This window comes from Diuraphis noxia, unplaced genomic scaffold, assembly GCF_037042655.1.
Source record: "Diuraphis noxia isolate RWA-SAM2 unplaced genomic scaffold, SU_Dnox_SAM2 contig0001, whole genome shotgun sequence".
Taxonomy (NCBI): domain Eukaryota; kingdom Metazoa; phylum Arthropoda; class Insecta; order Hemiptera; family Aphididae; genus Diuraphis; species Diuraphis noxia.
In genome coordinates, this window is record NW_028301711.1 from 71,927,479 (window position 1) to 71,952,767 (window position 25,289).

General features: G+C 29.8%; 1 protein-coding gene and 1 pseudogene across 1 annotated transcript; both read left to right on the forward strand.

Moving 5' to 3' along the window:
• The first annotated feature begins 4,544 nt into the window (after nucleotides 1–4,544).
• On the forward strand, nucleotides 4,545–5,228 carry LOC149061593 (52 kDa repressor of the inhibitor of the protein kinase-like; annotated as a pseudogene).
• Nucleotides 5,229–16,884: 11,656 nt separating this feature from the next.
• LOC149061594 (uncharacterized) lies at nucleotides 16,885–23,369 on the forward strand. The gene is made up of 9 exons (XM_089215045.1): nucleotides 16,885–17,443; nucleotides 17,870–18,442; nucleotides 18,566–18,697; nucleotides 18,740–19,051; nucleotides 19,370–20,143; nucleotides 21,222–21,721; nucleotides 22,172–22,202; nucleotides 22,817–23,113; nucleotides 23,263–23,369. The coding sequence occupies exons 1-9, from the start codon at nucleotides 16,885–16,887 to the stop codon at nucleotides 23,367–23,369; spliced, it is 3,285 nt and encodes a 1,094-aa protein (XP_089071171.1).
• Nucleotides 23,370–25,289: the final 1,920 nt, after the last annotated feature.

The following is a 25,289-nucleotide window of genomic DNA, read 5'->3' on the forward strand; positions in this document are numbered from 1 at the left end:
CCATTTAGGCCGCAAATTTCCGCAAATTTTCGAAACTCGCACGGGAATCAAAACCTACAGGGTACTTCCCGTGAACTTAGAATCTTGAAATTTAGTACGTAGTCACGTCTTATAGTACAGATATAGGAAAAATTACGAAAACCGTAATTTTTTAGTTTCATCATATAAAAAAAAAAATATTTAAAAAAAATATTTTTGACAATTTTGAAAATTTCAAAGTTACTACTCCTTATCTCATGAACGCGTTGAGGTATTAAATTAAAATTCATATTAAATACTTAACTCTATAATACCTTTAAACTGTAACAAAATCAAACTTTTATGTCAACGCAATCGAAAGAAATAATAACAATTTAAGCCGCATATTTTCAAACTCGCGACTTACTTGCGAGGGAATCAAAACCTATAGCGTACTTCAAGTCGATTTAGAATATCAAAATTCGGCATGAAGCAATGGTTTATCGCACATATAAAAAGAAAAATTCCGAAAACCTTAAATTTTTAGTTAGATCACATATTTTTTTTTTTTTTCAAATAATTTTAAACTTCTAATCCTTTTCCTCATGAACGCGTATTTATGATCCTCCAGCTTTCCATATTTTGATGTTATAAATTTAATTTTGCAATAAAAATACCATAACTATGACTCGATTGTCGTGATGGGTGAACTTTTACTTATATACCTACAGGTTTGTACGGACTACGGAACCCTCGGTGCGCGAGCCAACTCGCACTTGACCGGTTTTTTTGTTATTTATCATGCTTTAAAATCGGAGTCCTAATAGACGTTAAATTATCTTGGTATAAAAATAAATACTTAATAATTATAATTGGTAGGGACGTAGATTCGTGTCGTTTTTTTTATATTACTTATAGTAACCAATTACAAAACCAAACTAATAAAATAAACACATAATCACTATGAAATTTGTTAAATAAATAAAAATCGGGAAACCCGGTCTGCTATGTATGTAGTGGGTGTACAGGAATGTATAGGAGTGAGTAGGTCTTAGACATCTGTATAAAACTGTATAATTGACAATCATTAACTGGGAATAAAAAAGTTAAAAGTTAAAGTTACGTACTTACGTTAATAGTTAAGTTAATTTAATACGATTTAGGTAGGTATAAAGTACTACAAATGTACGATTCTCAAAAACATGTTTTAAAATATTTTCGTCATAATGATATAAAATTGCATAAATAAATTATTACTGTTTTAAGTTTTTAAGTTAAATCCAATTGTGTCATACTTATATGTATTTAAAATATTTATATTTATAAACGATCCATATTGTTAATAATATTTATTATTTTTATTATTTAAATCGCATTATTGGCTATTTATATCTTATATGGGTATATTAAAAATAAATAACTTAAGTTTCCATATAATAACTTTTAACTTAACCAAAAATAATTAGGATAACTATAAACTTTTAAAAATTTTCCCTATCAATTTCATTCAATTATAAATTATCATTAACTTGCTAATTAATGTATAAGTACGTCATACGATCGCCTATATATATTAGGTAATATCTAAGGATTATTATCGCATAAAGTAATTGTCTATATATTTACACGGGCGTTCGTGTCTATAATCTATATATATATATATATATATATTAGGAGTATATTGCTCGTGATTCGTATTGGTTATTGTACTATTTATGTACAACTGTCGTGCGGTAAATTGATTTTGTTACGATCAAATCAAAATGCATTGAGTAAGTTATCCCTGTTGCAAATGTATTCATAATATCAGGATCAGGGTAAGTTTATCTACATATATATATATATATATATACAATATACATAGAGAGAGATAGAGTGCACAAACGATGGAACCGCGGAGGGTTCAAACACACAGGGGTTGCTGCAAGAGATCTTTTCATACACTTCGTTGTGTAACTGGGTGGAAAAATCGGTTAACAACGCGTACAATAATGCTATTACGCGTGTTAAGCTCTGTATACAACCACGTGATAATAAGCGATTATCGCTGTTTCGTATTCGATTTATTTTGGTACCTATAATATACACGCAAATATTAGGGTCCTCAAATGTTTGACGTGTAGGGCTTGTGTCCGAGTGAGTGGATGCTCCGCGTATAATAATAACTTTACGTCTTTGACTACGTGTTCGAGATGTGGAAATATTGTATATTACCCTTCCCTATGAATAAAATATAAGCTAGTCGTGCGGGTAAAGTTATTTTTTTTTCTTGTAGTTATCTATACCTACTTTAATCTGTCATTATAATCAGCATTATTATTGGTCGTTGATTTTATGCAATGTATAATCTTCAGCAGTGGCTGAATAAAGACCATAATATCTTGGCCCGCCAAAGCCGTATCTGGGGGGGGGGGGGGGGGGGTTACAGACACCCTGGACCCCCCCCCCCCACCGAAATTTCTTCATTATTTTACCTTCTTTATTATATTTAAAATAATTATTTATATTAAATACCAACTTGAAATATTTTCAGTCAAAAATGACTTGGGCTCCAATTAAATTTACCATTGACTATTTTTAGTTTTATATCATAATATTATCTTATGAAAATATTATTATAGTGTCTAATAATAATAATCACAAACTTTTATACTCGCGCGTATTATATAGAAATAAATGACATCTATATTAATAATAGATTGTTTATTATTGATGGACAACGACCGCTGTCGATGCCAGTCGGGGGTCAGCGACGATCAATAATAATATTTAATTTGTGTAAATTATAAATATATTATTATTTATCATACCATTTTGTCGTCTGCAAGACTGTGACAAACACGTCGAATCGTTTTCTAAATTCAATATTTTTTGTTAATATTATTTATCATAATTGAGTAAACGAGAAAACAAAAATGTACTATCAAATTATTTTTCTAAACATCTAAAGGTACGTTCTACATTATATTATTTCATTATATTTTATGTATATTAATAATTTAACTACCAAAACGTTAATTCATAAACTTTATTTTAGACTGATAAAGTTCCTATTCTTCTACCACAAATAGACACGCCATCACCATCATGTAGTCATTTACTCACAGATTTGCAAACAAACGTAAGTAATATATTAAAATCGGACGCCGCGCAAATAGTTGAAGACAACGATATTGGCTACTGTTTCGGTAAAAATGTATCTGATGAAATAAAATTTAAATTAATAACTGATCATTGGTCACCATAAAATTACATTGTAGGTAGGTAATTATATTAATATTAGCATTTATGTTTTTTTCTTATTTTTTTTCAATCAAATAATATTTTTATTCAATAAATCCAAGTTTTTAATCCAAAATATCGATTTTTTATTCATTATAATTGTTTTTATATATTATAATTATTATAATCAAATCAGAAATTTTATTCATTTTAATTTTTTTATTTAATGATTTTTTAATCAAATTAAATGTTTTATCCAATATACTTTTTTATTCACATTAGATTTTTTTTTATATATATATAAAGAAATAAGGCCTCGACTACATACGTCATTAACCGCTGTATTAGATATTTTTATTCATAATTATTCTTTATTCTGTATTTTTTTTTTTTTTTTTTGAATTAATTAGATCTTTTATCCAATATTAATTGTTTATTCAATAATTTTTTTTAAATCGAATCCGAGTTTTTGGTTAACTATTAATTTTTAATCAAATTAGATTTTTATTCACTTTAATTTTTTTATATAATGATTTTTTTTAAATCAAATTCAGATACAAAAGTAAAAAATTTCTAGCGCCAAAAATGATGTCTAACAAACTTTGAAAGTTGTCTAACAATCTCTAACAAACCTAGATTTGTTGTTTGAGCAAAAAAAAAAGTTCTAACAACTACCGTGAAGATAGCAGTGCAAAAGTTAAAAAGTTTATTGCGCCGAAAATAATGTCTAATAAACTTTGAAAGTTGTCTAACAAACTTTGAAAGTTGTCTAACAAATTTGTTAGACCATTTTAAAAGCTGTCTGTTATCATTGCACTGCTAAGTTCACAAGGGTCAGATTACAATCTCTTATAAGAGAAGTACATCCTGCTGCACTTTATGTCCACTGTAGTGTACATTAGCTAAATTTAGCACTTGCTCATTCGTCAAATATTCACCATATTCGAAATTGTATTGGTACAATAAAATCTGTAGGAAATTTTATTAAAATATCGGCTAAACGAACTGAACTATTAAAAAATAAAATAAAATAATTTCTTCCCCAAACTAAATGGACAAAATTAACTTCCATGTGTGAGACAAGGTGGGTTTAAAATCATGATGGTATGCTTAAATTTTTAGAAATATATAAACCTGTTGTTGCAACATTAGAAGAACTACAATTATTTGTTGACATTGAAATGCCATCTAAAGCGTTACAGTTATATAAGAGTGTAACAACTAGTGAATTTATAATAAGTATGATAACTGTGATCACACTTTTTTCTATAACTTTGCCATTATGTAAAATATTGCAGTCGGTAAAATGTGATTTAAATGAAGCAGTAGATCATGTTGAAATTGTTTTAAGTGAAGTGAAAGATATGCGAACAAAAATTAATGAAAATTTCAAAGAAATATTCAATAAATCAGATCAATTGTTCATATCCGTGAATGGTGAAGAAAAAATAAAAATACCAAGATTAGTAAGTCGTTCAAAAATTAGAATTAATGTGGATACCAAAATTCCCGAAGATTATTTTCGTATTGCAATTGCATTTCCATTCTATGATGATTTTAATAGTCAACTTAAAGAACGGTTTTCCAAACACAAGACGATTTTATCGTCTTTGTATTTATTAATACCAAAAATGTGTTTTAAATCCCCAATTTTAGAATCAGATTTTAGTTTATATTCAGATTTTATAAATGTTGACACATTACCTTCAGAACTAACACTGTGGAAAAGAAAATGGATTGCTTTCAAAGATGTAGATCGTCCACATATACAGCTGTAGAATCATTAAATTATTGTAATCCTGAACTTTTTCCAAATATTCATTTTTTTATTAAAAGTACTAGCTACCCTACTGGTTTCTACATCAACTCCCGAACGAACTTTTTCGACATTAAAACGCGTCAAGACATTTTTACGGAACTCTACAGGACAAGAAAGATTAACTGGGCTAGCTCTATTAAGTGTCCATGGAGATATTATTACTGTTAATCCCGATGAAGTATTAAACCAGTTTGCTCTTCAAAAAGATAGGAACATATTATTAGTTTAAAATATGATTTATATTTGTACATTTCTTATTTTTATTTTATATTTCATATTTGTTTAGTGAAAGCGACAATAGATGTCAAAGTAATTTAGTTTATTTTATTTTATTATATTTTAATAAAAGAAGATTAAATCTTTTTCTGACTTATTTTTAACCAAATTTTAAAAGTAAAAATGTAAATTCAATAAAATTACAATTAATATGTTTTGGATCCCCCCCCCCAAAAAAAAAAAATTATAGATACGGTTTTGTGGCCCGTGACCGTTTCGCACCACACACAGCAGTACGACAACTTTTACTCTTACGGCCATCGTTCATATTACCTACACTCGTTCTAGTCGTCTAAAAACGTATTACAAGCTATATTATTTTGAGAATGCTAGCTGACTAATTTTGAATTTGCATTATAAATATCTTCTTTAAGTTTAATTTTTAAATTTGTAAGGTACATATCACATGTTTGATAACTTACAATAATGTTCAGTTACGTAGTAAGTCACTTAGGTCCTTTTTTTACGTATACATTTTTCAAAAACTTGAATTTTTATTGTAATATTGATTAATATAAAAAATGAAAATGATTTTAATTAAAATATTTTTATATTATAATGTTTGTAATCTTTTTTTAAATTTCATCCTGCAGTTACCCACGTGTACCCCCGAGTCTATATAATCGGTTCTATTTTAATTCGCTGGGATTTAGGATAATAATAATAATAAAGTTCTCTCTCTCGGTAACAGCCGAGCCCTGATCGTCGATGTAACAACATTTATATGCGTATATTTGTATGCATACATACGTCATGCACATATTATATTGGAACGATCTCACACAATCGGTGGCTTGACGAACAATGGACAGACAGACAGACAGACAGACGGGCGTTTGTCCCTTACATCGAACAGTGCGAAAAACGTGTGTGCATTTGTGTATTATCATTATTACTATTTTTTTCCTCTGCTTCGGTGTCGAATTTCAATTTCGTCGGGACACCTCTCTTCTGCTAACCCTAACTCACACACACAAGCGAACGCGCGTGTACATACACAATAAACGAGTGGCAACTGATTGTTGTCACATCCAAAATAATAATAATGAACTACCTGACAGCGCTGTAGAAGATATATATATATATATTATAATACACAGGAGCCCTTCCTAAGCGATATTATTTCGTAACAAACATCCGTCCTCGGTGAGTATAATAATATAATATATTATAATATTCATGTATGTTTAATATATATATAAATATATATTATATCTTTTATTAAAAAATACTAAAATATTAATGCATTTAATTACAAAGTACTCAAAATAAATAAAATAAAATATTACTAAATTATCATTAAAAGTTGGTTTTTATGAACTCGTCTGCTTAGTAAGAATTTTCTACTATTCTAATCCATAAGTTTATAAATGTATGGAATATCTGTGAAATGTCTCTATATTACAGTTTTTGAATTTTGAATCAGAAATATTAAAAAATATCATCAATCACATATAGTGATCTAAAGTGTGTGGTAAAGATGAATTATTTGCGTGCAGAGATTACATTATCCAGGAGTTTTATGCATTTTTAGTGTGTTCTAATAAAATATAGTACAATATTATTATTGATCTTATTGAAGCACAATATGGTTTTATACGTTACAATTCATATGTTGTGTCATGGTTCACCAAACATAACCAACATTTTTTTATCTAGTTACTTAATTATATAAAGATACATTATACTCGTATTAAGGTTATACGTAGCAGTGTTATATTTCAAATTCAATATTGTATGGTTTATATTAATTAATAAAGTATTTAAGTATGTTTAAAATTGACCTGTGTAATCATATGAACAGAAGACATTAGTAATTTATTCTTATCATATTATATTATATAAGTATCTACAACCTACTTGTTATGTCGGCTTTAAAATTTAATAATTTTAAGAATAATCGAGTTTTCAATAAAATACAGGTGTTCTTTTGGTTTGTTGCAATTGAAATCGAAAAACCTTCTAAAAATACATTTACTCTATAAGTATATTATAACTAGCCGATCCCCGTGCACGTTGTTGCCCGTCTAAAATACCAACTCTACATGATTAAAAATTTGTGTTTAATTCGACGTTTGATACCTGGCTAGTCATGTTCAAAACTTCCCGTGGATTAACCCATCTTAATCTCTAATAAAGATTTTTACAGTCATTAGTTTTATGGGTGAATTAGTTATTAATTATTAAAGAAGTTAGTAAATATATTAAACAATTTGAATAATACATAACCTATAGCACTTCTGGAGTCTTTAATTATTTAAATAGGTATGGAGGAATATTTAAAAAAAATTCATTAGAATCCGATGGATAAATTTTGAGTTAAATCTGAACAACATACATATAAGTACAAAGAATTTTATATAACAATCTAGATATGTGTAGAAATCCCGTTATCAAGCTATACCGGATACTAAAAATACTATTCCATACACTTTGATATTACCGTGACTACTAAAGAGTATTATTCTGTTACAAACATTCGTCCTCCGCGTAAATAATAATAATATATATGTATTATGTATACATAGGTATTATATTTATACTAGGTGAATTAACCATTGCAGGGTGCATCGTTGCAGGGTTTAAGTTTAAAAAATGTGTCTATTGTTTTATTCATTATAGCTTTTGGCAGTGCCAGTAGCTTCACGTGTGCGATAGATGACAGTTAAAAAACGAAAACGGATTACATACGATATATACACTAATATTAATTTACTACTCTCACACCGCACAGCCCAAATGTGTACATGTATGTCATATGAGTTGCCTACATATTACTCCTTAATATACGCTGCGCTCCAGATCATTTAACATTAAAATACAAATTGTGACTTGTGTAGAAATAATAGATTGAATTTTAAGACGAGAAATATTTTTTTGATTATCTTATAATGTAATTTGAAAAAAATTTAAATTAAATAAACATTACAATTAATGTATCTTCAGATTTGGGTAATGTTCGGAATACTTTTTTAACGTACAATCTTATTTTAAAAATAATTTCATAATTTTCCGACAAAGAAATTGCTTTTGTACTTGAAAATATGTATATTTCTATACAAAATATATAAATATAGCTAGAAAGGTGTGTATTATCAAGTTTATTATAATGTTCATTTATAAACACTGAATAATAAAAATATATATGTATATCTTTGTTATTGAAATCAAATAAGAAATCACTTAATCTACTAAAAAAAGGAAAAATATTTGAAATACTGTTTTTGAAGTATTTCGGATACTTGATAATATTATTATCATAAAGTATTCGAATACATATTCTGAACATATACCGTATACTGAATACTGCGAAAAAAATTGTGCACTAACTTTAAACTTCCATTCTTTAAGCCTAAAATAGACCAGTGCGCTGCCTGCGATAGGTATAAAACAGCAAGCCTTGAAGATAAACTGCAATTTGAAGAAAGTAACAATGAGTATTTAGATAGGATGCATCAATCTTTTATAGCAAAAGATATTGATGTAGGTACTATAGTAGAAAACTGAACATGTTTAACTTAACTGTATATGAAGTAGCTCCTTTTCAAAATGCATATTGCTTTACATGTACCGAAATTAATGGAAAACGTGGTAGTTCAGAGATTGGTTCCTGTCTTATTAAGTTGATTCAAACATTACCCACTGAAGTAACAAATATAACATTATATTCAGATTCATGAGGTGGCCAGAATAGGAATCATAATATTACGGCGATAATGATTTATATTGTTCAAACAACAAACATAATTCAAATAGAGCATAAATTTATGGAGAGTGGCCACTCTATGATGGAGGTCGATTCCATGCACAGTGCTATCGAAAATGCCAAAAGAAATGTTCCAATTTACGCGATTCAAGATTGGCTAACTATTTTTTAAGTTGCAAGATCAACACGAAATAGAAATAAATCTAAGCCTCTGTATGAAGTAAAAGAAATGCAATACAAGGACTTTATGAACTTACAAAAACTTTCTTCTTTATTAATAAAAAATAAAAAAGTTGACACAAAAGGTAATATTATGAACTGGTTGAAAGTTAAATGTTTTGAATACAGAAAAGATAATCCTTACATAGTTGGGTATAAATATGATTATTTTAGCGAATATCAATTCATTGATGTTGGAGAAAAAAATGTTAGGAGTAAAATTAAATCGACCAATACAAGTAATTTAGAGCTTAACTGTTTATATTCAAAACCATTGCCAATAAGCCAGGAAAAGAAAAAGGACATACTTAAACTATGTGTAAAGAATGTAATACCAGATGCATTTCACAATTTTTATAAAAGTTTGTCAAGTAAACGTTTTAAAAAAGATAAAGCTCCAGAACTGGAAGAATCTGATTTAGAAGTAGATGAAGATTAATAAGACTGATTTCTATTATTATTTTATACAAAAGTTTCAATAAGTTTAAAGACTTAAAATTTTAAATCACATTTATAATAGTATTTATTTTCTTTTTGTAATATTGATAACAGTTTTTATTATATATTGGTTAATTATAATTTTAAAATGTTTATGAGATAAGTTTTGAAAGTAAGCCAAGTACTCTTAAAAGAGATAAAGTTCTTGTACCTACCAGTAGAATTTTAATTTAGAGTCTGACTTTATTATTTTATTCATAATTAGTAATATGTTAAAAGTTTTAAGTTACATTATAATATTTGTATTTTCTTGTTTTAATAACTAATATTTATAACACTTGATATTGGTTATTTAAAAAAAATAGTTTATGAGTAATGTTATGGCAATAATTATTTTAATATAAAAATACCTTTTAATAATTTATTTTATTTTTATTTATCTTGATAAACACAACAATAATAATGAATCTTAATAATAACAAAAATTCACAATTAAGCAAATACATTGATAATTGACATACCTAAGTACAATCAATAATGATGATCCAGTCCAATAAGAAAAATAATTAATATTAAACCAATAAATTTCAGCCTAAACAAATATTAATAATCATTTTTCTATTTAGTAAAACTCATTAACGGTTAAAATATTTGCATACAATACTCTACTAATAAAAAAAAAAACAGTGTTACATTAAACATTTTGAAAAAAAAATCCAATATGTCTATAAGCAGATTTCATTAAAAAAAAATTATGTCTTAAAAATCAAGGATTTTGTGGGGTTGAGACCAAAAATGGTACACGTGTCGTATGCTATCTACGGTCGATTTATAGGTGTTGTATGCTATCTACATTATTAAAGTTATCTACACATTTTCCCATCCTATTTTTAATACATTACCAATTACGAAATGATTGTATTCGTATTATGTTGTGTCGTCTAGTATGTGTTCGGTGCTTAATAAACGATAAACGTGTTCGTATTATTATATAAACGTATTTGTATTTTTGTGTTTATTTGAGTTTTATGAAAATGAGTAATTTAGGTGATTTATACAGAAATATTATTTTTAACGACGAATCTTGTGTCAAATTTTTAAAAGAACGTGGGTTATTGCCGAATTCAAATGTATGTACTAAATTAAATGCTATGGGTGAAGTGTGTGGTGGTGACATGAAAGAAACATTAAAAAATAGTAGAAAACGAGATGCAACTGGTCAATTAGTTAAAACCAAATACATGAGATGCCAAACAAGAGGTTGTCAAAAATGGCAATCAATACGTTCCCAAAATCCATTTTTTACCTACGTGGATAAAAATGGAAAAAATAAAAGTGGTTTGAGCTTATGTGAAATTATTGAACTTGTTTGGTGCTGGGTAAATAAAGTTCGAAAGTTTTTTGAGAGACATAAAGGATACATTTTTATAAACCTATCATAATTTCAATGACAACTGTAAAACTACAAGCTCTGATAAAATTATTTAGGTAAGGTGAGAATACATTTTTTTCGCGTAGATAGCATACGACACAAGTATTAATTTTTTGTAGATAGCATGCGCCGGTAGATAGCATACGACACGTGTACCCCAAAAATTTACTTTTTTAAAAACTATAAATTCGTTTTCTAAACAATTACTATTTTGCCGTTATCGAGTTTTGGCAATAAGCCGACGGTATATTAAAATATAAAAATAAATTACAAATACACAATTTAAACCATTTTTACAATCATCCCTTTTTTTTCAAAAAAAAATTAAAAAAAATTAATAATATAAACAATTCATAGTTAATAATAAATTCATATCTTATTAAAAAAAAATTACAAATACATTACTCAGTATTCTTGTGTAATCTTTCACACTACCTGCCATTAAGTACACTTGCCTTTGATATTATACACATCTTTTTCTTTCTAACAGAATTCCATTAGTCCAAATAGTCAATAGCTATAAGAAAAAAAAATTATACATATTATATTTCTTTTTTGCGCCCGAAATAAAAATGTTTTAATTATATTTAATATACAGCTATTTGTGTTATATTCATGTTATATTCAGTTACTCTGAATCACAAACATCATTGAATATTATTTAATGGTTGTAGTTTGTTAAAGTTGAATGGTACTTAAATAATAATAAAACAGACCAAGAGCGTTATACAATATACTAAATACACTGCTGTTCTGTTTCTACAGACCCCCAGAAGTGGAGGGTCATTTTCCCTTCGATACTTTACAATTTAACATTCCAATTCTGTAGTGCACATGCCGCTGATCAGTTTGCCACTTTCAAATTTTTGCGGAAATGAATATCTCGGAAGTTTGTGGACGGGGAAGTATAGCGAGCGCAGGGGAATCGTTAACCGCCGGTAAATCCTATACTTACCTGTCGGACGGCCGTTATTTGTACTTTTAATTTTCAAAAACACTACAGCATGATAGTAGACGTTTATAGAAGTGCACTCATACCATTTTCATAACCCTAAGTCAAGGAGTTAAAAAAATCGTAGAAAATCATGGTTTCGACTTATGGTTATGAAAATGGTATGAGTGCTAAAAATCCAAATTTGGTAGTACCGTTTTGAAAATGATATCACTCGACTCTAAATGACTTACTCTATACTACCTAAGTGTTCTAGGTTGTCTGGGAATCGAATTGGACTTGTGTTGGTGGCTTAACGTAGTATTTCAGTCAGTAATCCTGCACCAAGTACTGTTTTCTGGACAACTCGACCCCAATACCACTGAATACTAATTGTAAGCATCCAAAATGCATCCCCAGCATAGCAGAAAACCTAACGAATTCGATGATATGATTGGATAAGTCGTACTACAACATTTTGATTTTTAATGAATTATAAACCGATTTGTCTCTACCCGCATAGTGCATATTACGTCTGCCTGATACATATCATACGAAATAAAATTACTAACAATCCAAATTTTGTTCTACAGCTTTCAAATTGGTATCATAGGTATGATTCCAAATGACTTACTCTATACTACCCAAGTGTTTTAGGTTGTCTGGTAATCGAATTAGTGGACCTACGACCGCTTAACTTCCCCACTCAAAAACTTCCACGGTATGCGTCTCCCCCAAAATTTGAAAGCGGCAAACTGATCAGCGGCAAATTGTCAATCAATTTAACTATGTTAAGAGTTAACCAACATTTAATATTAACTTTTCAACTCAACTTAAGTTAGTTAAAAAAAAATTTCTTGTTTACATATAGGTAAAATTAAAATAATCGATTTAAATTGATACCATATGAAAATTTGAAAACATATATACAATAATTATATATATCGAAGGCATAACAGATAGAACTGAATTTTATTTTTTGCAAAATATTTTCACTTATTTTGAGCTGTTTACGGACATTTCATTTTCAGTTTCCTATTTTTTTTTAAGGTTTTTCTTAACATCAATAAAATTATATTTGTTGTATAATAGATCTTTAAAATTTAGTAGAAGGATCCTAATATATTGTTTCAAAAAATAATAAAGTTTGACAATATAAGGTGTGTACAATATATTATAACAAAAAAAAAAAAATTTAATAACTATGTACATTTCAAATTAATTTATTTGCAGGGCTTTGAAATATGACGTCAATGGAGGGGAAAAAGACTACCCTTGTATTGATTTGCAAATGAAGGATATATGATCTTTAAAAAATTTAAATTTAGAAACTGAAACATTTGAACTGATGATACTAATGAAGATGGATGAAGATAGTGTGGTAGAAGAACAAATGGTCCACAATTGAATTAAAAAACGCATAATTATGTTTCCGTTCAGCACCATGATTGATGTCAATAAGTAAGCCTAAATGTTTTTCTTAAGAGGATGTCAGCGCATTATTCTCTCATATTGTTGTATTATAGCCATGATGATATTGAAATTGGTTTTCTGAATGATGTACTAAAACAATATCAAATATGTACACAATTCAATTTATTACATAGGTACATTTAAAGAAAGGTTTCTTAAAAATTTGAATGGAGCATAATATACTGAACATGGGGAATTTGTATTTAAAAGCACAATCAAATATGAATAACAAAAATTACTCTTCAAAATTGATAAAGCAACATATAGAAATGTTAATATCAATGAATTGCCGTGAGTGTTATTATTATTAAGTGTTTGAATAAAATTATATAATTTAATAAACTGAACTTTGTTCTATAGATATGAGTCCTCAGAAGAACTTGTGATGGTTGATGTCGGCGAAAATTTTGTAAAATTTTAAATGGACCCAGTACAGTAGTGTCAATTTCTCGTTCATGGAGATACTAGTGATTGGTCTGTTTCTTAGGAATCAATTCCTAAATGTAAAAGTATAAATAATTAACAAATATTAATACATAATATATTATTTTTTCAGATCAAACAATTGTATACCAACTTTGTGACACTAACACAATGTGACCCGCTTAGTTATAACACAGATTATATAAAACAATATAATATAATTATATTTTATATAATTTGTGGTTATAACAGTGAATTAAATTGTACACACTTAAAACATACCATAATACCACTTATAGACAAAAATATAATAAATTCAATAACAAAACACAATAAATCACCATTCCATTACTTAATAAATACATCAAACACAGAAATAATAAATTTATATGCAAAGTAAAATATCCCTATGTAACATAATAATTAATAGCACTACCCAGATAGCAATTGTGTAATGATATTAATATAATATTATTATGTTTGCATTACAAAAAATATTATTACAGTAATAATATTATAATTACGTAATTTACATAATATTTTTTTAGTAATTTATTAATATTATTATTCCAATATTTTTATATACAGCATTATAACGTATTATTCAAAAAATATTATTATTAAGTTACTACTATATAACTAATATAATGTTTTTATTGTAATTTATTAATAATAATATTTTAATATTTTTTATATGTAGCATTAATAACGTTATTAAAAAAATATTATTACTAAGTTACTACTATATAACTAATATAATATTTTTACTGTCATTTATTAATAATAATATTTTAATATTTTTAATTCACAGTATTATTAATATACAGTTTTTTTAATATAGTATAGTACCTAATGAGAGTATAACATTTTTGTTTATAATACAACCAATAAATTATCTTCCAACAAATATCATCAGTCCCAGCATACAGGAGGACGAACGACTGGTGTTGAGGTTGGTAGATAGAGTGAGGGAAATAAGTATAACAACTTGACTTGTGATTAATTATTATATTTATTTATTTGATTGCTATGTGAATAAAACACTATTACTGAACAAGAATGATTTAATTAGAAATATTCTAAGTCCAAATGATTAATTTAAAATATTGTCGTGTGTGAAGGGACTTGCACTGACTGGTGGCTCACGTCTGATTTTGGTCTAAGCGGGGCTCTCCTATATAGTCCTACTCTCTGCGTTTCCTCTCCTATGTGTCCATGGTCGAATCGCGCAAATGCGTACGCGCGTATCATTATAGGATATCGCAGCATCCCACGCTCGTGCGGCCGTTCGGTTCACATCCTGTTATTCGCGATACGTAATCTTAATAAACCGATGCCAATTAGGTCATTATGACATTAATCATCTCTCCAGGTGTGCCCGTCAACACTACGATTTCGTACTTAATATTTCGTATAATTCGATACATCCAACGAAAAAGGTATTACCTCGATTTTTTTCGTTTTTGAGTTACGAGTGTACACGACTGTATTTCGATAAGGAATTATTTTCTCTTTCGATTAGGAAAATGATCGTATCTATCCCAAAAAAATTATAAAATAATATTTCATAATCTCCCAATATGACAGTTTCCAACGAATAAAGTCGTATCTTGTGTTACGACCTCTTTGAAAAAAATATTTTCCGCCGAAAAAGGTAGTATGTTTAGATAAGAATTTAAAAACAGACGTAAATAGTAAATACCACTGGGTATTAAAGCATAATATATGGTAATATGATACTATTAATATTATTTGTCTCATAATAAATATTATGATAAACACTGATTACAAAAATTTACTCATAGTCCATAATTATCTATACTATTATAAAAAATTGTAAGGGTTTTTCTTAGACCGCGCTAACCGAGAAAACTACTGAACCGATTTGGTTGAAATTTTTTTTGGCTGAAACCCGACACTCCGCTGAAGGTTATAGTAACACTTTTGTCAATAAAAAAAAAGTATAAAGTTCATACAAAATCAAAAACAGAATCAAAGTAGTGGCGCCCTCTTTCGGCCAAAAAATATACTAAATATTTTTAGTTGTTACGGTTCTATAGGTTGCAGATCCAAAGAGGATGAGTTGTTCTTATATAAAATGGAAACATATGGTAAACTTATTGTATGACATATAGTTACTATTATAAAAAATTTAGTTTATTGTTGCAGATTAAAATAATAATAAGTAGTGTATTATATAGTGGTTGCTATTGGTTTATCGGGCATGTTTGTATATTATAATATTACTAGCCGACCCGGCCACGCGTTGCTGTGGCTAAAGTTTTTGTAATATTACATTATAGTAAACAATCTAAGAGAACATCAGTCACTGGCATCAGCACACTGGCATAATTTGTACCTAGTTTTTTTACCTTTTTTTCTTACCCAAATTTTGAGTAAGTGGCCAATTCATTATCATGCCGAGAGCGCAAAGAGCACGCATTAGCAGAAGAACTGCCAATGCATCTCGAATGTATAACAGAAGGCAACAAAATAACACACCAGAACGTTCTCAAACACGTGCTCAGGAGCAACGTAACGCTTTGAGTATGAAATCAGCGTTTAATTATCAATCCGAGATTGATTATTTAAATATTGAAGCGCTTCAAATTGGACGAATGACTATATTATGTCCTAAGTGCCATGCAAAAAAATGGAAAGATGAAACCCATGGACTTTGCTGCGCTGACGGTAAAGTTGTTTTACACCAATTTGAGGATCTTCCAGACCTAATTAAAAGTTTAATTGATAATTCTCACCCTCTATCAAAACATTTCTTTGATAATTCTAGACGGTATAACACTCTGTTTCAAATGACATCGTTTGGAGGAAACGAAATAAGTGAAGGGAACTTCATGCCCTCTTTTAAAATTCAGGGTCAAGTGCATCATTTAATAGGTAGTTTATTACCCGAAATTGGAAATAATGCTAAATTTTTACAAATATATTTTATGTCAGAGTCGGATCAAATATCTATTCGAACAAATATGATTCCAAATATGAAAAGAGGTCTCATTGAATCATTGCAAACAGTTTTGCGTGAAAATAATCACCTCATACAGAGCTTTAGATCTAATCTGGAGTCGAGGTCTTTTGATGAGTTGCAAAACTTTAAGTTAATTATTCATGCTGACAGAGTTCCTCAAGATGAACACAGAGGTCAATATAATGCACCTACCATCGATGAAGTAGCTGTATTATTAGTTAATGAAGATAAAAGTCCCAGAGATATAGTTCTGCACGGTCGGAGTGGACAATTGAGTCGAGTTTCCGAATTGAATAGATCTTATGATGCACTGCAATATCCATTGATGTATACTAGAGGCGAAGACGGTTATCACATTAATATATTACAGGAAAATAACCAAAATCGAACCAAAACTGTATCCTGCATGCAATTTTATTCTTATAGGTTTATGGTTAGAGAAACAAGTCTAAATCATCTACATTATTACAAAACATTATTCAGCCAATTCGCCGTAGATATGATGGCAAAATTGATTTCTGAAAGACTACACTTTATTCGTAACCATCAAAAACAACTACGTGCGGATGATTATGTTCACCTCCGAGATGCTGTTAACAATGATGCAAATATTAATGCTAATAACGTTGGGCAACAAGTAATTCTTCCTTCCTCTTTTACTGGCTCCCCACGTTACATGCATGAAAAAAATCAGGATGCCATGACCTATGTTCGTAAATTTGGCCGTCCAGATTTATTTATTACTTTTACATGCAACCCGGAATGGCCGGAAATAAAAAATGAATTATTTCAAGATCAAAAGTCGTTTGATAGACACGATATAATCTCTAGAGTTTTTCATCTCAAACTAAAAAAGTTTATGCATGTATTAAAAAATAAATATATTTTCGGAGATGTAAATTGTTATGTTTACAGTGTTGAATGGCAAAAACGAGGTTTGCCACACTGCCACATTCTTTTGTGGTTACAAACGAAAATTCAGCCAGATGAAATTGATAAAATTATTCCTGCCGAGATACCAAACAAAGACAGAGATCCTATACTTTATGAAATAGTTTGCAAGAATATGATTCATGGCCCATGCGGCGAGTTAAATATTAGATCGCCATGTATGAATATTGGAAAATGTAGTAAGAAATACCCTCACAAATTGGTCAAGGATACTCAAACTGGAGATGATGGTTATCCGACTTACCGACGGAGATCACCAGATGATGGAGGTTATACTGCAATATTAAAAGTTCGTGGTAAAACAGAAATCGTGGTTGACAACCGTTGGGTTGTACCGTATTGTCCAGTGCTATCTAGGTGCTTTAATGCGCATATTAACGTAGAATACTATCATACGGTTAAAGCGATAAAATACATATGTAAATATATTAATAAAGGATCAGATAGAGCTACTTTTTCTGTTAATCGTGAAAACGATGAGATTACAAATTTTTTGAATGGTCGATACATATGTACTTCTGAAGCGTTTTGGAGAATTTTCAATTTTGAAATCCATGATAGAGATCCGACAGTTCAGCACTTGGCTGTTCATCTAGAAAATGGACAGCGTGTTTTCTTTAATGATAATAATCTTCATCAAGTTATTGAAAATCCAAGAAAAACGACACTAACTGCATTTTTTGAACTGTGTTCACATGATGATTTTGCGAAAACACTGTTTTATCATGAAGTTCCTTCTTATTACACCTGGGATAATAGCAGAGGCTGGTTAAAGAGAAGACGGGGAAAAGATGTTCCAGGTTGGCCAGGAATAAAAATGGACACTGCCATTGGTAGAATTTACACGATTCACCCAAATCAAAGTGAGTGCTTCCATTTAAGATTGTTACTAAATTATGTACAAGGTCCTACTTCATTTGAAAGCTTGAAGGCCTTTGATGGAGTCATTCACGCGACTTTTAAAGCTTCCTGTTTTGCTCTTGGGCTTTTAGAAAATGACGAGCAATGGAAAAATACTCTAGCGGAGGCAACTCTTTCAGAAAGTCCTTCAAAATTAAGAGAATTATTCGCAATAATCATAGTTTTCTGCCAACCGTCTGAACCTCAATCTTTGTGGGAAAAGTTCAGAAATGATTTTTGTGAAGATATTCTTCTTACAGAGCGCACTCGATTAAATGACTTGCAATTTACTTTTTCTGATGAAATATTTAATAAAGGTTTGATTGAAATAGAAGATAAAGTTGTTTTTCTGTCTGAAAAATATTTAACTGAATTTGGAATGAACTCACCTGTTCGAAATGAAAATGCATCTGATCCTTTTGAATTCTCAATTTTGCGTTCTTACGATAATAACCGATTACAAGAATTTGTAGAAATCAATTTACCAAAATTAGTAAATGATCAAAAATATGCTTTTAATGTTATTACAGAAAGCGTAATGAATCATCAAGGAAGAGTTTTTTTTTTAGATGCTCCGGGTGGTACAGGAAAAACATTCCTAATTAATTTGTTGTTGGCTCAAATTAGATCCTCAGGTAAAGTTGCATTAGCAGTAGCTTCATCTGGTATAGCAGCAACTCTCCTTAGTGGCGGCAGAACTGCTCACTCGACTTTCAAGTTACCGTTAAATGTATTATTTGATACAGAATACGTTTGTCCGATTCGTAAAAATGGCCCTCATGGAAAAATTCTTCAAAAAACCTCATTCGTTGTGTGGGATGAGTGTACAATGAGTCACAGATCACATATCGAAGCAATACCGGGTGGCATAACATTCGTTTTCGCTGGTGATTTCCGTCAAACCTTACCAGTAATCCCTAAAGGTACTCGAGCTGATGTCGTTAATGCTTGCTTAAAATCTTCCCATATATGGAACTATGTTGAAAAACTTTATTTGCGAACAAACATGAGAGTTTATTTATGCGGAGGGGACGATATTTTTCCAGCACAGTTGTTGAAAATTGGAAATGGAACTTTAGAAAATGAAAATGGTTACATTTCTGTCAATCACACGATTGGACGGGTGGTCAATAACGTGTTAGAGTTGATTTCTACAGTTTATCCAGACATTTTTAATCTGTCCAATAAATCAGATCAGTGGTTATGTGAAAGAGCTATAATCTCTCCAAGAAATGTAACAGCAGAAGAAATTAATGATATCATCCTTCTAAAATTCGATGGACACTCACGTGAATATCTATCTATTGATACAGTTACATCAACAGATGATGCTATTCATTATCCACAAGAATTTCTCAATTCTCTTTCTCTTTCGGGATTTCCTCCTCATAAACTAAAATTAAAAATTGGTGCTCCAATTACATTATTACGTAATCTTCAACCACCGAACTTATGTAACGGTACAAGATTACAAATAAAATCGTTGCGAAATAATATTATAGAAGCCGTAATTCTTACAGGGCCAGCGAAAGGAGAAATTGCATTTATTCCAAGAATTCCCATGATTCCCTCTGACTTGCCGTTTTCTTTCAAACGGCTTCAATTCCCGGTTAAAGTTTCTTTTGCCATTACCATAAACAAAGCACGAGGTCAAACATTCAAGTACGTTGGCGTATATCTTCGTACAGAGTGCTTTTCACATGGGCAATTATACGTGGCATTTTCTCGAACTGGAGACCCGAATCATCTTATGATTTTAATTTCAACAGGAAATATAACAAAAAACATCATATACTCAGAAGTCGTATAAAATTCATATTTTAATTCTTTTTTTTTCTTTAAAAAATTTTAATAAATCTTTAATAAATTTTCTTTAATAAATCTTTATCAACCATAAATTATTTCTTTTTTATCAGTATTTATTTTTATCATTTATAACGCTAGAAACCGTTTTTTATATTTACTAGCCGATCACAATAAACAATAATATTTGAATAAAAAATTCTACATATCATGGTCCGAAGGCAAAATAAACAACCAATCACGGGCGAAGCTGTGACGGGTCGGCTAGTTTATATTATATTGTGTTAAAAATTAAAAATCACTAGGTAACGGCACCAGTAGAGATTACGATCCCGGGATTCCGAGATCCCGGCTACTTTTATGTACCTACCGAGAATAACGGGACCAGTATAAATAAATCCCGGGATTCCCGGGACTGTGTAACAGAAATCTATAATTCAATACCCCGATTATGAATGCCGAATAACGTGTTTTTAAGATTATATTATATTATGTTATGAGATTATATATTTTACGACCGATCGGTATACGTACGAAAAAATTAGTATGTGCAATACGCTGTTCTCTGAATACATTCAATACGTAGGCCGTAGCTCTACAGTCATCAGTCATGTTCACGACTCACGGATCTTTATTTTAAATTATTTAACTTTGATACTTTTATTATAAAATGTCACGTGATAGTGTTTTTATTAAACACAAAAAAAGATTTAGATACATCGTCGTCGTTGAGTCATTTCCTAATTGCAAACAATGGAAAAAGTGCGCGTTGTAAACGATGTTTAGCAGTATTGAAGACATTGGGAGGATCAACAATAGATTTACACACGCATTTGTCATCCAAACATAATTTTAAAGTATTATCTGAAAGCAATTGTTCATCAACTGGGCATGGACATGAAGAGCCGTTAGAAGAAAATTCAACACTGCCACCAGCTGTTATGTTAAAAGTAGGAAAACTTGTTGACACTGATCAACAGTTATGTTTCGCGCATTGTGAACATTTAGCTGTTTGTGATGTACTTTATAATAAAACAAATATTCGAGATGAATCAACTGTAAATGATATAAATGAAGATGACGATGAAGAATTTGACTTTCCGGATTCAGGTTTAAATATTCTTCCGCAAAATGATATTATTCAAGACATGCCAGATTTAACCAATGAATATAATATTAATGTGGTAATTAAAAAAATACGCAAAGTTGTAATATGGTTGAAAATATTTGTTAATAACTTGTAATCTCCTTGAGATGCCTGATAAAAATTAATAGGATTTCTACAATCACCAAAATTGTATTATTAAAACTTTTTTTGTTTACGTTGTTTATTATTTGTCATGTAAAAATTTATGTATTCAACTTTTACTGACATAAAACAATTCATCGTCATCTAAGCTTTTTAAGTAAGTATTAATAAATACAATTCGTTAAATATGTTGTTATGAAATACTAAATTGTCAAACATTATATATTATACTTGTTTTTAACCCAGTGTTTGGCTAAAACTGCCAAACATTGGTACTTCTACTGAACCAGTGTATGGCGAAAATTGCCAAACTTTGGTACTTGGTGAACCCGGTTTTTGGCAATTTCATTTATGATTTTATAATTTTAATAATTGTTTGTGGTAGATTGTCAAAACAAATGGTGGTATTTACTTAGGTATGTTGGTTTGATTTTATAATTATAGGTAGAGTCTAACTAAGAACTTAGATTTATTTAACAAAATGGCTTCAAAACTGGAGAGACATTTTTTGAATATGCGGCCAACGTATCTTATCCATGGTTGATGGAAAGAAAATACAACTACCAGTCATTCTATTTTTAAATGGTCATGTGTCACATCTGACATATCATCTTAGCATGTTGTGCAAGGATAAAAGGATTCATAATTATAGCTTTTTACCCAAACTCAACTCACATACAACAGTCTTTAGATGCTGCTATTTTTGGACCCCTTAAAAAAGATTGGGCAAAGGAAGTTCATGATTGGCGAATGAAGTCCCAAGATTCATTAACCAAGTATGAATTTGCTCCTCTGTTAAATCAAGTCATAAATACCAGGCTAACTAAAGAAACAGTAAAGAACGGATTTTGAACAACAGGGTTGTTTCCATAGGATTCGAGTGCCATTGATTATTCAAAGTGTGTCACAAAAGAATTAGAAAATGAAGTTGAACTAGAAGTAGAACCTGTTACATCCGTTGAGTGAAACGAAGATAATATTAGAGGACACGAATATTTAGAAAGTTTAATTGAACCAAATGTGATTGCAGAATTTAAAGAAAATATAAATAGAGAATGGAATGGCTTAGAACAAAGCAAACATTTGTTTGATATTTGGCGAAAAAGTGTTCTTCAATCTAATATTTTGATAAATGATACTGTTAGAATTTCTTTAAGTCCACTTGATGAAGAAAATGATAGAAGCAATTATTTGGCAATCAACAACACTCCAAATCAAGATCCAAGTACTTCCACTGCAGGATGCTTTCAAAAAAGTACTGCTGTAAATACATATGAAGTTAGAAGGAGAGAAATACTTGCTAAAAAAAATTCACCTGCAACTGGTGGTGAAGTTGTTTCCAAAATCCCCCCCCCCAAAAAAAAAAAAAAAAAAAAACAACAAGACAATGGATTGAATGTGATGGGTGCTCCAAACAATTTCATGTTGATTTTATACCTAAAAAACATCAAAAAGAATTTAATTTAAATTATTTAGATGATGAAGTTGACTTTATCTGTCACTTGTGCATTACTGATGACAAGGATTGCATGTCAGATGTGGAAGAATTAGAGTCTGAAGAAGAAGATTCTGATGATAATTAAATGTAATCAAGTTATTAGTATTCTATTATTTTTCAGAGTTCCTAAGATGTGAATTTACCAGTTGTTTGTGCCAATATGTCAAAATAGCAATAGTTGTCGTTCGGTCATGTTAAGTTTGTATTCCTATTGCTTTTTCCTACTGTAAATTCTTCCCATGTTTTCGTGTCACCTACACTCTGGATTGTCTTGGTACTCTCTTGTTTTTTGTATTGTTGTGCAGGTGACACTGTTATTCTTCGCACAAGTAGTCAACGATCTTTTCATATTTATTGTTTGGTACTGCTCACTTTTTTTCTTTTGGCTTGCTCGTTACTTGTTCTGCTATTCAGCATTCTGTTTTTCTTCATTTGTTGCGGCCAAAAAGAACCACGCTTTTCAAGCTGAAGTTGTTCTTCTTGCTCTGGTGAGTATTGTTCGCGTAACATTAGGTATTGCCTTTCTTTGAGTTTTTTTCCCTGTTCTAGAGTGTAAATGCTCGCCATTGTAGTTGTTCCGGATCTAGGACGTTTTGGCGCGTGACCGTTTCGGCGATACATTGTCGCCATACGGTGTGGTATAGACATTTTATCTTTATTAGTTTATTACTATAAGTTATTGTTGTTATTGCTATGGTGTGTGGTGTATAGAAATTTTATCTTTATTAGTATAAATTATTGTTATTATTACTACACGAGGTGGTCACGATAGTCGATATGGAATCTGGTAATTTTAAAATTTTTAGTTAGTCGGTGGAAAGTGAAGTTCCTATACGTATATAGTCAAGTAATTTTGTGTGTAACCATCATCGCGATTTATTTTTTTTATCATTCGAAAAAGGTAAATAAATAGGTACCTATTATGTCAAAAGTAAAATCAAAAAGAAATAAAAATGTGATCCCCGTGGATAGTTTTATGTACATATTCGATAAACTTAGTGCGGACGAAACTAAACGGTTTTGGCGATGTCGTCTTAAAGATTTGTCTTGTCCGGCTCAAATACATACTGGTATTCATAATTTTAAAGTTTTAAAATTTTCTGATAAAAAACATTGTCATGATTCTGAAGCGGCTAGAATAGAAGCAGACACAGCTTTAACGAGTATGCGACAACGAGCTGTTTTAACAATGGAACACAAGTCTTGTGTAATTAACGAATGTATTAACGGATTATCAGATGCGGCAAAAGTATACACATTACATTTTATTTTTCTATTATTGTAATCAGTGGCAGTCCTGGCATTAAAATATCGAGGAGGCAACAACTTTGTACTAACTCGTCAAGTTTCGGTAATTTTACATTTTACACTGACATCTCATTAAATTAACACAACTATAATTTTCCATCTAATATAGTAATATCCATTTATAATAGAATATTATGGGAATTTACAATTAAACATTTATTTTAAAAATACAAAACGAATAATACTAAATAATAAAAATAAAAATAAAATTAAAGTTTACGTAGATAATTATAATATTCATAATATTCATAGATCATATTTGCATATGGATAAATGTGAAACATTTTAATATTAATTAATACAGCTTCAATATTTTAAATATTTTATGAACAATATTCAAGCCAATCAAATAATTTAAACCATTGACTTCTAAAAGATCTTACCACCTATACATTAGGATACGACGTATGGAGCAGCAGCCGTAGCCTAGTATATTATATAGTAATACAGTATGTCATATTAACCGTCTCCCTTGTCTCCCCGGAAAAACCGCCACTGATTATAACAGGTGTACCGGTGTACGGCCTATTTTACTGTCCATGTACAGTAATAAATAACTATTTTAATTTATAGGGCGTTTTACAATCTTCCGAAGCTCTAAAACGACAAGTTCGGAGAATAAGAAATAATAAAATAGCAGCTCCATGTGATCCATCAGATTTATTATCTTTACAGATACCCGATGAGTATAAAATTC

Coding starts and splice junctions, on each gene's coding strand:
- LOC149061594 (XM_089215045.1), top strand. CDS start 16,885: ATGATTCCAAATATGAAAAGAGGTCTCATTGAATCATTGCAAACAGTT. Junction 19,052..19,369: donor TGATGAAATATTTAATAAAG/GTTTGATTGAAA, acceptor TTAGATCCTCAG/GTAAAGTTGCATTAGCAGTA. Junction 21,722..22,171: donor ATGAATATAATATTAATGTG/GTAATTAAAAAA, acceptor TGTTTGTGGTAG/ATTGTCAAAACAAATGGTGG.